A 14,601-nucleotide genomic window follows, 5' to 3' on the forward strand; every position below is an offset into this window, starting at 1 on the left:
GGCCGATGTTGTTGCACTGCAGCCCGGCTGTGAAAGTACTCCAGGCCCCGGCTTCACCGCTGGAGCAGGCCGCAAACTTACACTCGATGCAACTCCGTCAAACAAGCTGATAAAAGTTTCTGGATTTCACCATCGGAGTGCGGGACAGTTCATGCACACAGAGACTAGGCGTTAAGTCAGGATAACATGCAGGATATCGCGGCGGGTTACGAGGGTTGACGGAGCCGGGAGCCTAAGCAGCCATCTTGCTTGCTGACGTAGCTCCTCCTCCTCTCAGAGAGCTTTTGAGGGGAGAAGTATGGCCTATGGATGGTAAACAGGTGGTTCCTTTTCAACCATTCTGGTTTGACTGCATCTTGTAGGATCTTACAAGAGTTCTGCCATAGATAGTCGTAGTGTTCGCCAGGTAGGGATTCCACCCACACCTCCTCGGACAGTTTAAATTCACCGTCTGCAGACTCGACTATGGCTTGATACCAAAAGAAACCTCTTTCCTCCCAGGTGGCTTAGCCACAAGCTGATGCACTATGAATTGCCACTCCCTATAGGGTACTTGCGTTTTAGTTGTTGTTTGGCCCAGCTATTCAACTGAAAGTATTTAAACCTTGACAGGCCTCCTCCGATTTTATCCTGGAGGTGTTTCCATGAAATAAGAGTACCCTCAAAAGCCGGGTCCCCCAGACCGCCAGCCCAGCCTCCCTTTGAGGTACTGCCAGACTGTCTCTCAGGCACTCCAGGGTGCCAGGGAAGTCCCAAGCAGGGTCAAGCTTAAAAAATAACTAAGCCCAACTGTGGTTTTAAGTTTGGCCCAAGTTTTAGAAAAGCCCTGGAGGACCTTCAACTAAACCGTTAAAAAAAACTTTGGGTCACCAAATCTGAACAGATATCCATCCTTGGGTAAGTTAGCTCCCTTAAGCATGGCGAGAAACATCCCCCCCTGCTCCGGCGCCAACCAGCATTTTCAGAAGCATACGTGAATGTGTAAGCTGAAAAGCCCAAGGGTAAAACTGGAGATCTGGCAGAGCAAGGCCCCCTTTCTCTCTCCTTTTTTCCAAGCAATTCTTGTTGATTTGTACGCCCAGACAAAGGAGTTAATATCCCGCTGTAGCTTGTCAATAGCTGATTTTTCGAGGTGGAGAGGAATACAATTAAAGGGAAAGGTGACATTGGCGAGTATCGACATCTTAACCAGATTCACCCTCCCAAGCAAAGATAAAGGGAGTTGAGCCCAGGACTTCAACAACTTCTGACACTCCCTGGCCACCATAGTTAGATTTACCTCAGCTTTCTTTGTTATATCTTGCACAATACTAATCCCCAAGTATCTAATCTTAGAACTGATCCGGTGCTGATGCTGGGTCCCCCCAGGATTCCAAACCATAATCTCTGGTTTTTCGGCATAAATCTCATAACCTGAGGCAAGTCCAAAGTTCTGTGCCAGGCTGATCACTGCTGGAAGTGCTGTTGACAGGTTGGCCGTTAAGACCAAGATGTCGTCTGCATACAGGGCGAACGTCCTCTCCCATTCCCCATACTTGAAAGACTGAACATTAGGATCTTCCCTAAGTCGATGGGCAAGTGGCTCAATATATAAGTCAAAGAGGAGAGGGGAGAGTGGGCAGCCCTGCCTTGTCACTCTAGAGATCTTATGGTTTAAATCTTTTATTAAGATTTCATAAAATACCAAACAGTAAGGCCTTGCTTCTTCAGACAATGGTAACATGTCACATTCCAGTGTATGAGAAATGAACATTTACAATGTCAGCTTGAGTTGGATGATGACATAAAGCGCTCGAAGTGCCTGGAGACAAAACAACAAGTCCCTCCCCCCTCCCACTGTCCACCAAATAAACCACTAACACCATTACCGCTCTTCACAAGGGATAACAAGGAAATCATTTGAGCCTGACTGTCCGTTTGCTCTTGGGTGCTTTTGGGACCGGAATCGGGGTGTCTGCCAGTCGTAGAAGACGCAGGTATCTGGGACAGCTCAGCTCTCCGAACTCCCCTTTGAGCAGTGTCAAGAAGGAACGTCACAACTCCGGGAATTCCTCCCATCTCCCTGCCTGTACCAAAGACAGCTTCTCCATGCCCAGCACCATCACAGCCTGTGCAGCCAACCTGTGTGTGGGGAAACCTGCGGTTGTCTTCAGTGCGCTAAAATGTTTTGGGTGGCAACCCCTAGGGCGATGGCGATAAGGCGTCCCCTCCGGGACTTCAGGGGACACATTAGGACGTTGGGCAGTCCCAGTAGAATATAAGCAGGGAACCGGGGAAGCTGGGTATCTAAGTGGGAGTCTAACTCGTCTATTATCGTGTCCCAGTATCACTGGATGTGCCTACAGCTCCAGAGCAAATGCTCCAGCGTGCCCAGCTCCCCACATCCCCTCCAGCAGCGGTCACTAATGTGCGGATCAGCCTGATGAAATCTTTCAGGAGTATGGTACCAATAAGTGGCTACCTTGGTCAGGGTTTCGGTTAGCTCGGTGTGGTATGTAGAGTGTCGTGCTCTGTGGTAGATACCACTCCACTCTTTGTGTGCGAGGGCTCTTCCTAATTCTCGTTCCCAGCGGCATCTGCTGGCGTTGTATGTGTGAGTGTTGACAAGTAGCAAATGTTGATAGAGATCAGAGATCAATCGTTTCTCGGAAGTGCGGGTAACCAGCCACTTCTCGTAGGAGGGAAAGACGACGTTGGGCTCCTGGTCTAAAATCAGGGTGAAGCGCCCAGTGTCGCACCTGCATGTAGGCTAGTCTATCTCCCTCCGGGATGCCGTAGTCCTCCTTTATCTGTTGAAAGGAATGGATACCTTCCAGGCTAAAAAGATGCCCTAGTGCTTTGCATGGGGAGTGTCGCCAGTTCACAAAAGCTTTCGGGTCTAGACCTGGAGTAAAGTCGGGGTTGGCGAACAGCGGCGTCAAGGGGGTGGGGAAGGATGTCAGTTCGTATTTGGTGGCGACACGGTCCCACACCTCCATCACTGTGCCAGTGATGTGGGATGCGTAAAGGTTAGGTGGCCTGTGGCGCTTTAGGAGAAAGGGGATCCCTTGTAGAGGCATGCCCGCTACCGCCTGATCCTGGAAGAGCCAGGTTTTGCTCGATTCGGATTGGTGCGATTCCACCAGGCTCTGCAACTGTGCCGCGTAGAAATAGAGTTAAAGATCCGGGACCCCCACTCCACCGTGGGCCGGCGGGAGAACTGCGATGGTCTGTTTGAAGCGCGGGCGGCGACCCTGCCAGATGTAACGTGTTAACTCGGATTGCGTTTGCTGGATCCATCCTTGTGGCGGGCGGAGTGGGAGGGTCTGAAACAGGTAAAGGATCAGGGGTAGGAGTGTCAATTTGGTGGCTGCTATCCTCCCCAACCAGGAGAGAGAATGGCGTTTCCATCTCCGCAGTTCCCCACGTATTTGTGCGAGGAGTCTAGTATAATTCGCTTCCACCGTAGCCGGAATGGTGGGGCCTAGAAGGAATCCTAGGTAGGGCACTGTGGTGTCCGACCATAGTACATCATATTCCCCTCGCACCTCGGCCAGGGTCTCATGTGACAGAGAGATGTTGAGGGCCATAGATTTATTCGTATTCATTTTGAACCCTGAGGCGAGCGCAAAACTATGGAGCTCTATGAATAGTGCTCGCAGCGATTGGACAGGGTCGGTAATGGAGAGCAGAATATCGTCCGCATAGAGGCTAATTTTGTGGGTGTCCCCACAAAATTTAATACCTTTAATGAGAGAGTGCTGTCTAACCCTTTGTGCCAATGGTTTTATGTAGAGGCCAAATAGAATCGGGGACAGGGGACATCCCTGCCTGGTCCCCCTGCCAATCAGGAATCTACAGGAGGTGTGACCGTTAACACGTACCGTAGCGTTGGGATGTCTGTAGCAATTCAGAATGCGGGTGCAGAGAATGTCCCGAGACCATAAAGCTGTAGGACCTATTCTAAGTAGGGCCAGTGTACCCTGTCGAATGCTTTTTCACCATCGATAGTAAGAAGCATGCAATCTGGTTGTGCACGGGACCCAGCCTCAATGAGGTGTAGGACCCTTTTAGTATTGTCGCTGGTCTGCCGCTGGGGTATAAAGCCTGCCTGGTCCGGTTCCACGAGCTGCTGCATGTACGGCGTGAGCCGGTGTGCTAGGATGCCTGAATAGATCTTGAAGTCAATGTTCAACAATGAAATCAGCCGGTATGAACTGCAGCGGGTCTTATCCCTACAGGGCTTTGGTATGACCGAGATAGACGCCTCCAAGAGTTCTGCGGGGATCGCCCCCGGTTGGTCAAATGTGTTAAAAATATCCCGCACGAGGGGGGCCAGTTGTTGGCAGAATGTTTTGTAAAAGGACGCCGGGTATCCGTCGGGTCCGGGGGACTTCCCCAGCTTTAGGCAGGAAATTGCGGACACCACCTCTTCCAAGCCTATGGGCCTGTCCAGGAGATCTGCCTGGGCTGTGTTTAGGGCTCGAAGACTCGCTTCCTGTAAGTACTTCTAACCTGCCTGTAGGTCGAGGGTGTCACCGGTATATAGGTATTGATAGAAGGCCCCGAAGGCCTCTACACCCTAGAGATCTTAAAGGATTCAGTGATATTACCATTAACCAAAAACCAAAAATCTGGCTGTTGGTTACTGATATATCAACTGAACCTTTTGACAAAACTTTTTCCCTAGGTTGAATTTCTCCAAGACTTCCATCAGGTAGGTCCAGTTGACCCTGTGGAAAGCCTTGGTTGCGTCTGAGGTGAAGGCCGCTAAAGGGAGTGAATAGGTGGAGGCCAAATTAATTGCCCCCATAAGATCACAGGTAAGGTCGGATAGTTGCCTTCCCTTGACAAAGCCTGTCTGATCAAGATGGAGAATTTTGCACGCCACAAATCCCAGTCTGGCCGCCAAAATTGAAAGAAAGATCTTATAGTCCACATTCAAAAGAGAAATAGGTCTATATGACCCGCAACTTGATGGACTTTTCCCAGGTTTCAAGATTAAGATGATTGTGGCGTCATTCCATGAAACTGGGAGCTTTAAGCCTTCCTGAAGTATCTGGTTAAAGAGCTTTGTCAAGGTAGGAACAATCATATCACTTATTAGTTTATAGAGCTCAGCTGGGAGCCCATCGGGTCCCGCGGCCTTACCGTTCTTACAGAGTATTATAGCCTTCCTAACCTCTTCTTGGGTAAATTCCTGATCTAAGTGATCCTCCTGTTGGAGTTTCAGGGAAGGGAGTGAGATTTTATCCAGCCAGCCCTTGACATTGAATGTATCCACCACTTTGTCCTCTCGATAGACATATTGAAAAAAACACAAAAAACATCTTGGGGCTCCTCTTCGGAAGAAAGAGTGAGATCCTCACCTTCACTAGTGATTTCTTCATTCTGATTTCTTGCGCGGTCCGATTTAGTTTTCCACGCAAACCTCTTTCCTGCCCCTTCCCCATATTCAAAATGGGCAATCTTGCTTGCCTCCCATTTTCGAATGAGCCTAGTATGCAGGGTACTCTCCAGCTGACCTTTCAATTTATTAAAATTAGACTGGAGTTCTAGCTGAATTTCAGGTGGAGCCGGACTATTTAAATCGGCCTCCGGTGCCTTCAGCTTGACTTTGATTGATGCAATGTCCTTTTTAGAATTTTTATTTCTGTAGCTTGTCCTGCTTGTAATTTGCCCCCTCAAGAAAACCTTTAAAGAGACCCATACAACTGATATCGAAGCCGAGTCTATATTGATTCTCAGAAAATGTTCCGTTTCTTGAAATAGAAAGAGAATCTCCCCTTCCTCCTAAAGTAAGGCTCAGTTAAAGGACCATGACCTGGCTTGGCTAGATTGTGGCAACTCTAAATCTAATAAAATGCCAGAATGGTCTGAGAGATGAGATGCCAAGTAGGAGATATTTGTAACTCTACCTCTCAAAGATTGGCTAATCAAGAAATAGTCTATTCTTGATTTATGCCAGTACTTGTAGTTTTCATAAGAATCTCCCAACTGCAGGCCTGATCTTTTTCTCCCCAAATATCAGAAAGGGCGGTTTGCTTCATCATCTCTAATAAAAAAAGACTGAGTCTTAGAAGGGACAGCGGCTCTTTTATTTGGCGACTTGTCTAATGAAGAATTTAATACGATATTAAAATCCCCTGCTAAGATTACCGGGTCAGGAAGATCCAGCAAGTGTGAAAAGATAGTCTTAAGGAAGAAGGGATCATCCTGGTTGGGTCCGTAATAGTAGACCAGGATAAACTGGAACCCCAAAATAATAACTTTCACTATGACCCATCTGCCACATGGGTCAACTAACTGATAGGATCCGAGCCTTGGCAGACGTTTTGAATAGAATTAAAACTCCTAAATGTAATATTTGCTGACTGGTTAGTACTAACATAGGAACTAACCCATCTTTTATTCTTAGGAAGGCTAATGATCTCTTCCTTAAGTAGGTGTGTTTCCTGGAGAACAATGACCTTCCGGGGTAGTCCCCAAGATATTGCAAAATCTTGTCCCTTCTCGGTCTTACGCGCAGACCATTGACGTTCCAGGACAAAATCTGTATAGAGCTCGTTGGGTCAAATTGACAGCCTGTTGCCCAGAGAGAAGATTAAAGAAGCCAGCACCAGTACCTGATCCAACGAAGCTCAAAAGATGAGATTAAAATAAAAATTTTAGGAAGAATGAGGATGTTTTTTGTTTTTTTACCGCACTGCTCCCCACCCCAAACCCAATGCCCCCAAACCCCCGCTCCAACCCTGGAGAATCCATACCCCAATTATCTGGACAGATGGAGTCCAGAGATTTCATCCCGGAGCAACCTGACCCGGCCCGCCTTAAATTTTTTAAAGAAAAATGTGTATAAACCCCCAAAATCACTAAGGAAAAAGAGAGGAAGGGATAATTAGACAAAAGGCTTAATTTTAAATGTATACTTATTATATTGTATTTTTTTTTAAAAAACTTTTTTTCTTCCCCTTTTTTGTTTAAGAATTTCCTATCCACCTTAAGTATCTGATTTCCTTGTTTCCCGTTAATGTGGTTTTTTTTTGTATTGTATTATTATTATTTTTCTTCCCTGTAACTCAGACTTCAAAAAATGAACAAATGGAAAGAGCAAGAGGAAGTAGAGCTAGAGCGGGCTTTCTACCATCGGCTAATAAGAAGAAGTACGGTACCCACTCCAAAGCCATGTTTCTCTATTAGTGGGCCCCCTTGCTTATCATAACAAGCAACTCATCCGCCTCCTGGACTGAACTTAAGTTGTGCATCTTATTATTATGTATAACCCTCAGGGAGGCAGGACACTTTAGCTGTGTTACCGCACCATGCTTCTTAAAGTCTTCTAACTTCTTTCCTAACTCCTACTGGCTGTCTAGCGTGGACCTGGAAATGTCAGAACGAACTTCAAAAGAAAACTCTTTAGCCTTCAAGGATTTCACTTTCAATGCTAAGTTAAGAATCCTCTCTTTTAAAGCTAGGTGAGCCAGAGGCTGGTCTGACCTAAATCCCTTTGCCTTCTCCCCTCTTGTTTTGCTGAATTCATTTTGTTGGCCTTCAAACATTTTACCAAAGCTAACCAGTGCTAAAGTGCTTGTGCTCCCTAAAAATATGGTAAAATTGGCTTACACTAGATTGGCATATTAAATTAACTTATAAGTTCCTAGTAAAGTGATATACCATATATCCAGGGACAGTAAATTAAATGCTACTAGTGGGCCTGCAGCACTTACTGTGCCACCCATTTAAGTAGCCCCTTAAGACAGGTCTCAAGCCAGCGTCTGCAGCCTGTGTGCAGTTTTTAACTACCAAAGCGATTAGGCAAAATAAGCCTATTGCCAAGCCTACTACTTCCCTTTTAATACATGTAAGTCACCCCTATGGTAGGCCCTAAACACGATGGGGGCAGGGTGCATTATATTTAATAAGTTGAACATGTACGGTTACATTTTATATGTCCTAGTAGTGAAAAACTCACCAATTAGTTTTTCACTACTGTGAGGTCTACCTCTCCTATAGATTAGCAGTGGGTTAACTTACATTAAATAAGTGATAACGTTTGTTTTGGAGCAGGTAGAAAGGTCATGGTTGGTGTCCAAGGAGTTGTAATTTAAAATCCTATTCAACTGTAAAGTCATATTTTCAAATCAGAAATCTGAAAATGCCACTTTAAGAAAGTTAGCGTTTTCTTGTCATAAACATCTGGCGTCTGCAGGTTGCGTACTGGGTGGCATGGTCACGTACAGTTGGTCTTTGTGTATTCCTCTCAAATAATCATAAAATAGAGGGACTAGGATTTGACAAGATAGGCCATCCTGACAGCATGGAAGGGGCGTAGCTGTGCACAGCTCCATTTGCACTTCAAAGTAGATACCTCAGCCCATACCTTTTGTGCCCCCTGACATCTAGGAACCAGGGCAGGGAAGCAGGAAATTTCAGACACTTCTGTGGAAAGAAAACGCCAGACGTTTCTTGCACTTTAAAGCTGGTGCCAGGAATAAAATGTGGGCCCTCAGACCTACTTTTCAGTACACTCTTGGACCTATGGTAATACAGACTAAGGATTGCCCTGCTGCCGGAGGACTATGCTGCTGCCAGAGGCCTGCACTGCTGTCTGAGAAGGAAGACTGGACCTGCTCTTTTCATATCAAGCTACCTGAAATGTCTGCTACACTGGACCTGTCTGACTCCTGCTGGCCTCTGGAGTGAGTTCCTGATCCCAAACAGGTGCCTCCGGGTCCTAGACTCCTGGTTTGGCATCAGTTGAGCTCCTCTTGGGAAAAAAGGGGACATCCTAAAATGTTGGAGTCTTCGTGACTGTGAATGGGCCAGTTTGTACCAAGATCTTTCGGCCCGAGCCGACTACCAATGAGAAGCTGTGTGAACCCTTCTCTTGCTACTACAACGACTACCAGAGACGACAGGCAATGTGAGATCTGCACTTCGCACTACAGCATCAACAGACACAGTGACCGCCAACATGAAGCTCCAGCAATGACCATCTGTGTTCCCAACAGGATCTTCGCACTAAAGCAACAACCGTCTGCTATGTCCAGCCTGCTCTTCGCAAAATAGTAACAAACATGCACAATGCTCTCCCTGATCCTGTGGCCTCCTCCAGAATGACTTGGCACTTTGTGCTGGATTTTGAGAAGGTAACTTTTTCAGCAGGACACACCTGGACCTTCTATCCGGCCAGTGCTCCATTTAGATCAACCTGAACTTGAGGCTTTCCCCTACAACCAGATGACCACGTGTGGCCCTGTTTGCGTTTAGGTGCTACACTTGTCTAAATCTTTGAAAATGCAAATCTCTGGTTCTACTGATTGTTGTTTTGTTGTTAAATATTTTATTAAACTTTCCTCTTTTTTTCTAGTTTGGTGTGACATTTTTCTTGTGTTGTGTTTTCACTTTATTACTGTTTAAGTGCTACATAAATACTATACACATTGCCTCTAAGTTAAGCCTGACTTCTTATGTGCCAAGCTATCAGAGTGCTAAGCATTGTTTAATTTAGTGGGTGTTTTTTTGTTCACACTGTCAAGGATTGTGGATGTTGCTTGAGAAGGACTCACACCCCATATACAAACAACTCAATTTCTCACAGCCCTAATCATAAGTGCTCTATGGATGGCTGAGGTATTCAATTGACAAAATACATAGTGAGATCACAGAGTAAGGTATTTACTGAGTCTGGTATATACATCCTATTTCAAGCTTCCACAAGAAAAAAAGAGAAATTATGTGTGGAACTGATGCTTTTCACACCAAATTCAACGTGTATCAGACCTTACTAGGAATTATTCCCCTGATACGTTTCAGCAGGATTGACCTGCCAAAATTTACAAGGCGAAACCACAGCACTTAGAATTGAACAAAGAACTTGTCTCGAAGATCCACTCCAGGGTCTCAGCGTCTGCAAACAAACTCCTGGGAATGCACTTAACCCCTTGTGTGCTGTTGACTAGCTCAGCTCGTCATGAGGGACGGTTGAGCTGCCCTCATGACGAGCTGAGCTCGTCACAGCCGTTGGAACATTCGCACGCGGGGATAATTACCCCGCTGTGCTGAACGTTCTTAAAACGGGTATGGTGTGACGAGCTCAGCTCGTCACGAGGGCAGCTCTGCTGTGCCTCATGACGAGCCAAGTTCGTCAACAGCACAGAGGCGCCGCGCGCAGCCCCCCCCCCCACAGCAGGGGAAAAACACCCCGCAGCCAAGGGGTTAATCTGGGTGCATGAACTGAAGCACTCTGGTGTTCCCAACAGTACATACCCTTCTCCCCTTACCTTCTCCGCATGAATTAAAGACCTACTTCTTTATTATCACAATAAAAGGACATTTTTATTAATGCCTAACAGTATCCCAGTGAAAAATACCCTGAATGTACTCTTACAGAGACTGCATTTCTATACAAGTGGGGTCCCAAAGCTTGCCACCACTGCTGCTGAAAGAAAGAAAGGTTCTGTTCCTGAAAACTAAACATATGTATCCTCTCTACAGGGCGCTTGTTTATGCAAATAAGATTTTCAGAACGGTACTCACCCTCGACCCATGGCCTGCAGGACACGAGAGCTTCCACTCTGGACAGGAAGGTGAATCTGTTTGCAAATGTTATTTCTGTCCTGAATGAGCTGGAGGACCTACACATGCAAACCAAAATGGCAGCTTAAAAGGCAGTGAGTAAAGGATGGAGGTCTCGGAAACCAACAAACAGCAAGAATATATATTTTTAATAAATGTTACTGATAACATACTTGCATCACTCTGGTCTAACACTCCTTTGCTTTAGAATCTAACTGAACAAAAGTTGTGGCCTAGTTCAACACTTCATGAAATAAATTGTTCAGATTCACAAGCTCCTTACGTGCATTTGCCAGCTACTAATAAAGAGAAACAATTCCTTCCTTTTAACATCTTCTTGCCGACTTATAGCACAAATCCAGTATATTGTAACAGATCACGCGATGCCTGATCCTTAAATGGGCCCTTTCCCGACTGCTAACCTCCCTGTTTCACTGTCCGCTGGGGTGCAGCCCCACCTCGTTTTCTGGTTCTCAGATTACACTCAGTGTAAACCAAAGAACAGCATAAGGGGTTGCACCTTTAGGTTTACTACAACAGTAACTAAATACAATGAGCGTCAAATGAACTTATAATGTGGATTTTTCTCCAGTTACATCACATTAAAATATAATTTAAAGATAGAAATACAACCTTTCCATTGATCAAAGACGCATAGTTACTCATTTAGCTCTCTGGAACTCCCCCCTAACAGAAACACTACTTCTAAGGCATACTGTTATGTTTGTGGAAGAACAATGTACTGCCAGTCACAGAGGATTTTTCATCACCTGACTGACTGTTCTGAAAAAAATTACATTTCATAGAAGCTCCTTATGTCCAGCCCAACAACCAACCTCATCTGGGAAATCTTTCGGGTGTGGGGAGGTGAAGCGGATGCGCATCTCAGGGTCCACTCTGGAGACCTGGTCCAGAAGGTCAACAAAGCGCAGTCCCCCTTTCTTGGCTTTGTAGATGGTGTTGAAACCACGGCTCAGCATTGTAGGTGTAGAGAGGTGTGAGTGGACCTCGGAGGAGTCTCGAAAGCTGTTCACATTCTGCCCCAACAGCGTCACCTCTTTCACCCCCTGCATACCAATTTCAAAATTGAACAGAAATACAGTCAGTTAAAATTACATTTAGCCATTTGATTAATGTGATCGCACTCAGGCGGAAGATGAAATACACAACCCCCTATCTACAAAATCCCCGCCCTCATCTAACATTACTTGAAAACTGCAAAAGTTTGTTCATATAGATCCCCCCAAAGTCCTAATGAACAGTGAAATAGGACTACATCAATGCTCCCACATTCAAAGGAAACAGACAATGGACTACATAATTGCTCAATAAGTTCTCTCCCAATGAGTCGGCCATCTTAGACTGGAGGGGCTGCAAGATGGCGTCCGGAGGATTGTGAAAGTGCTGGAGACGAGCGGCTGAGGTACTGCAAGGCTGCGGGTCCTGAATCTGGCAGCTGTGGTGTGCAAACGAGATACTAACAGGGACATTAGCGGGTGCAAGAGTAGGGTGGTGCATAGACTTAAATAAGCGCCTTGCTGAATGCTTTGCGCCCCTCCCCTCATGCAATGCTGGGGCCCTGGAAGTGTGGAGCCCGCAAACAGTGAAGGTGTGCAGTCTGGGATATGCCGCTGGTGCTAGGGCGCACAAACTGAGAGGCCGACTGCTCGGACCCACGAGCAACTAGCGGATGGCGTTTTTATTGGAAGGCTCAAAGAGACAAGCAGTCGGGTGCAAAAAAACGGGACGCTGAGGTGCTGCGAGACTGTGGGGATTGCACCTGGAAGCTGCCGACTGGAAGAGAAGTTCTTGATGGGACACTGGCATCATTGTAAGAGCTCGGAGGTGGGGTGATGTGCAGGCTGCAAGGCGCGCTGTACTGCGTGACTTGCGCTCTTCGCCCTATGCAATATTGATGCCCTGGTATTGTGCTGACCACGAGTGGTGTATGAGTGCAGACTGGAGCTCTACTGCTGGACTTGGGGCATACAACTTGAGGGGCCACCTGCATACTTTTGTATGATGCCCGGTGGAGCTACCTCGCTAGCTATGGGGGAGATTGACTCTGGGCTCCCTCCTTTGACTATCACCTACCCAGCCGGACTTTGGGCTAATGCTCCCGCGTCTCTACTGACTTTACCTTCCCCCTCTCCCTTCCCCCAACCCTCCCCTTTCTCCGCTCCTACTCTTTCCAGCTTCTGTCCTCTGCCCTCACATGCCCTTTGTCCCCACCCTGTTTTTCTGTGAACCTCTTCCCTCGCCACTTGAGACTGAACTATTTTGTCTGATGCCCGATGGAGCTACCTGGTTTAGCTATAGGGGAGATGGGCCGTGGATTCCCTCCTTGGTCGTCACCTACCCAGTCGGTCTTTAGACAGACTTCCTTTCGTCTCTACGGTTGTATCTTCCCTTATCCTCACCCTCTCTCCTCCCCTACCCCCCCACAACTTTCTCTCTCCTTTCTCTCCTCCCCTAATGTATTGCCGACTGTTTGATTTAATGTTTACTTGTTCTTTTTCTGGTATATTGTTGAACCACATTGTTGCGCTTCCTTTCGTCTCCCCTGTCGTCTCCTCCCGCATCCTCCCTCTATTTAGGTCTCTCTTTCCCTCCTCTCTATCAATGTATTGAGACTGAACTATTTTGTCTGATGCCCGATGGAGCTACCTGGTTTAGCTATAGTGGAGATGGGCCGTGGATTCCCTCCTTGGTCTTCACCAACCAGTCGGTCTTTAGACAGACTTCCTTTCGTCTCTATGGTTTTTCTCTTCCCTTATCCTCAATTTCCCACCTCCCCTACCCTCCACTACTTTCTCTCTCCTTTCTCTCCTCCCCTAATGTATTGCTGATTGTTTGATATATTGTTTACTTGTTGATCTTTTTCTGGTATATTGTTGAACCACATTGTTGCACTTCCTTTCGTCTCTCGTGTCGTCTCCTACTGCATCCTCCCTCTATTTATGTCTCTCCTTCCTTCCTCTCTCAATGTATTGATACTGAACTATTTTGTCTGATGCCCGATGGAGCTACTTGGTTTGGCTAGGTTTAGGTATAGGGGAGATGGGCCGTGGATTCCCTCCTTGGTCGTCACCTACCCAGTCGGTCTTTAGGCAGACTTCTTTTTGTCTCTCCTTATTGTCTCTTCCCTAGCTACTATCCTCTCTCCCCTGAATCTCTCCCCCAGCCTGCTACTCAGCCTACCCCCCTGTCCTTTTTGCCCTTTGACTAAGCACTCCTCCTCCCCTTGTTGGGGAAAGATCCAATATTTATACTATGGAGTCTCAGCGAACCCGCTGAGTGAGTCCACTGCGCCAAGGGAGCCACTCACACTTGAGGTATGGTATGGCACCCCTTGCCAAAGCACTCTCTCTCCCCTTTTTTGGGAAGGATCCAGTATGTAGGCCTTGGAGTCTCAGAGACCCCTCTGAGAGAGTCCACTGTGTAAAGGGAGCCTCTCGCAACAGAGATAGGGAAGTGATACCACTTTCCAAGGGATCACAGCTTACTGGACTTTGGACGTTGCCTTGACTGGTCTACAGGTTTGTGTCCCCGTCACCCTTCCCCCTCCTCTTCCCATGCTGTGTCTCTCACCCTCCCCTCCTCTTTCCCGCTTTCATTACCTGTCTACTTCCCCTGCTCCAACCCCCCCCTCACCTGAATCTCTCACCGTGCCTGCTGTTTCCCCTTACGTATTTGTGCTTATTGTTTATCTCTACCTTACAAGTAACTATGTTGCCATGCTCTAAGAACTGTGCAACCTTTGTAACGATGTAACCTGTAACTATGATCTGACGCTCATGTAAAGCACTCTGATATCTCCGGGTCTAGCCAGCGCTATATAAAACTTTAAATAAATACATTTACAAATCTTGTTTCCAGGACCTCATCTTTGCAAAAACTCAGTTAAAGCGCTCCTCCCCCTCCATTCACTTTCCTCTATAACACCAAATGCGCCATGATGCTTTGCAAAGGCTGGTGACCCAGGAGAAAGTTGTATAAATTATTCTCTGTCTTCTGGCTCCTCGATGTTTGCAGTGGTAGATC

General features: G+C 46.8%; 1 protein-coding gene across 2 annotated transcripts in view; it reads right to left on the minus strand.

The window, feature by feature from the left end:
• Nucleotides 1–14,601, minus strand: part of CDK5RAP1 (CDK5RAP1 mitochondrial tRNA methylthiotransferase) — a 206,771-nt gene that overhangs the window by 50,173 nt on the left and 141,997 nt on the right. For both annotated transcript variants that reach the window (XM_086932386.1, XM_086932387.1), the window contains 2 exons: nt 11,394–11,624; nt 10,519–10,616 (listed from right to left, as the gene is read on the minus strand). In XM_086932386.1, coding sequence (XP_086788512.1) covers nt 10,519–10,616; nt 11,394–11,624 — 329 coding nt within the window. The remainder of the gene's footprint in view (nt 1–10,518; nt 10,617–11,393; nt 11,625–14,601) is intronic.

This window comes from Lissotriton vulgaris, chromosome 7, assembly GCF_964263255.1.
Source record: "Lissotriton vulgaris chromosome 7, aLisVul1.2, whole genome shotgun sequence".
Taxonomy (NCBI): domain Eukaryota; kingdom Metazoa; phylum Chordata; class Amphibia; order Caudata; family Salamandridae; genus Lissotriton; species Lissotriton vulgaris.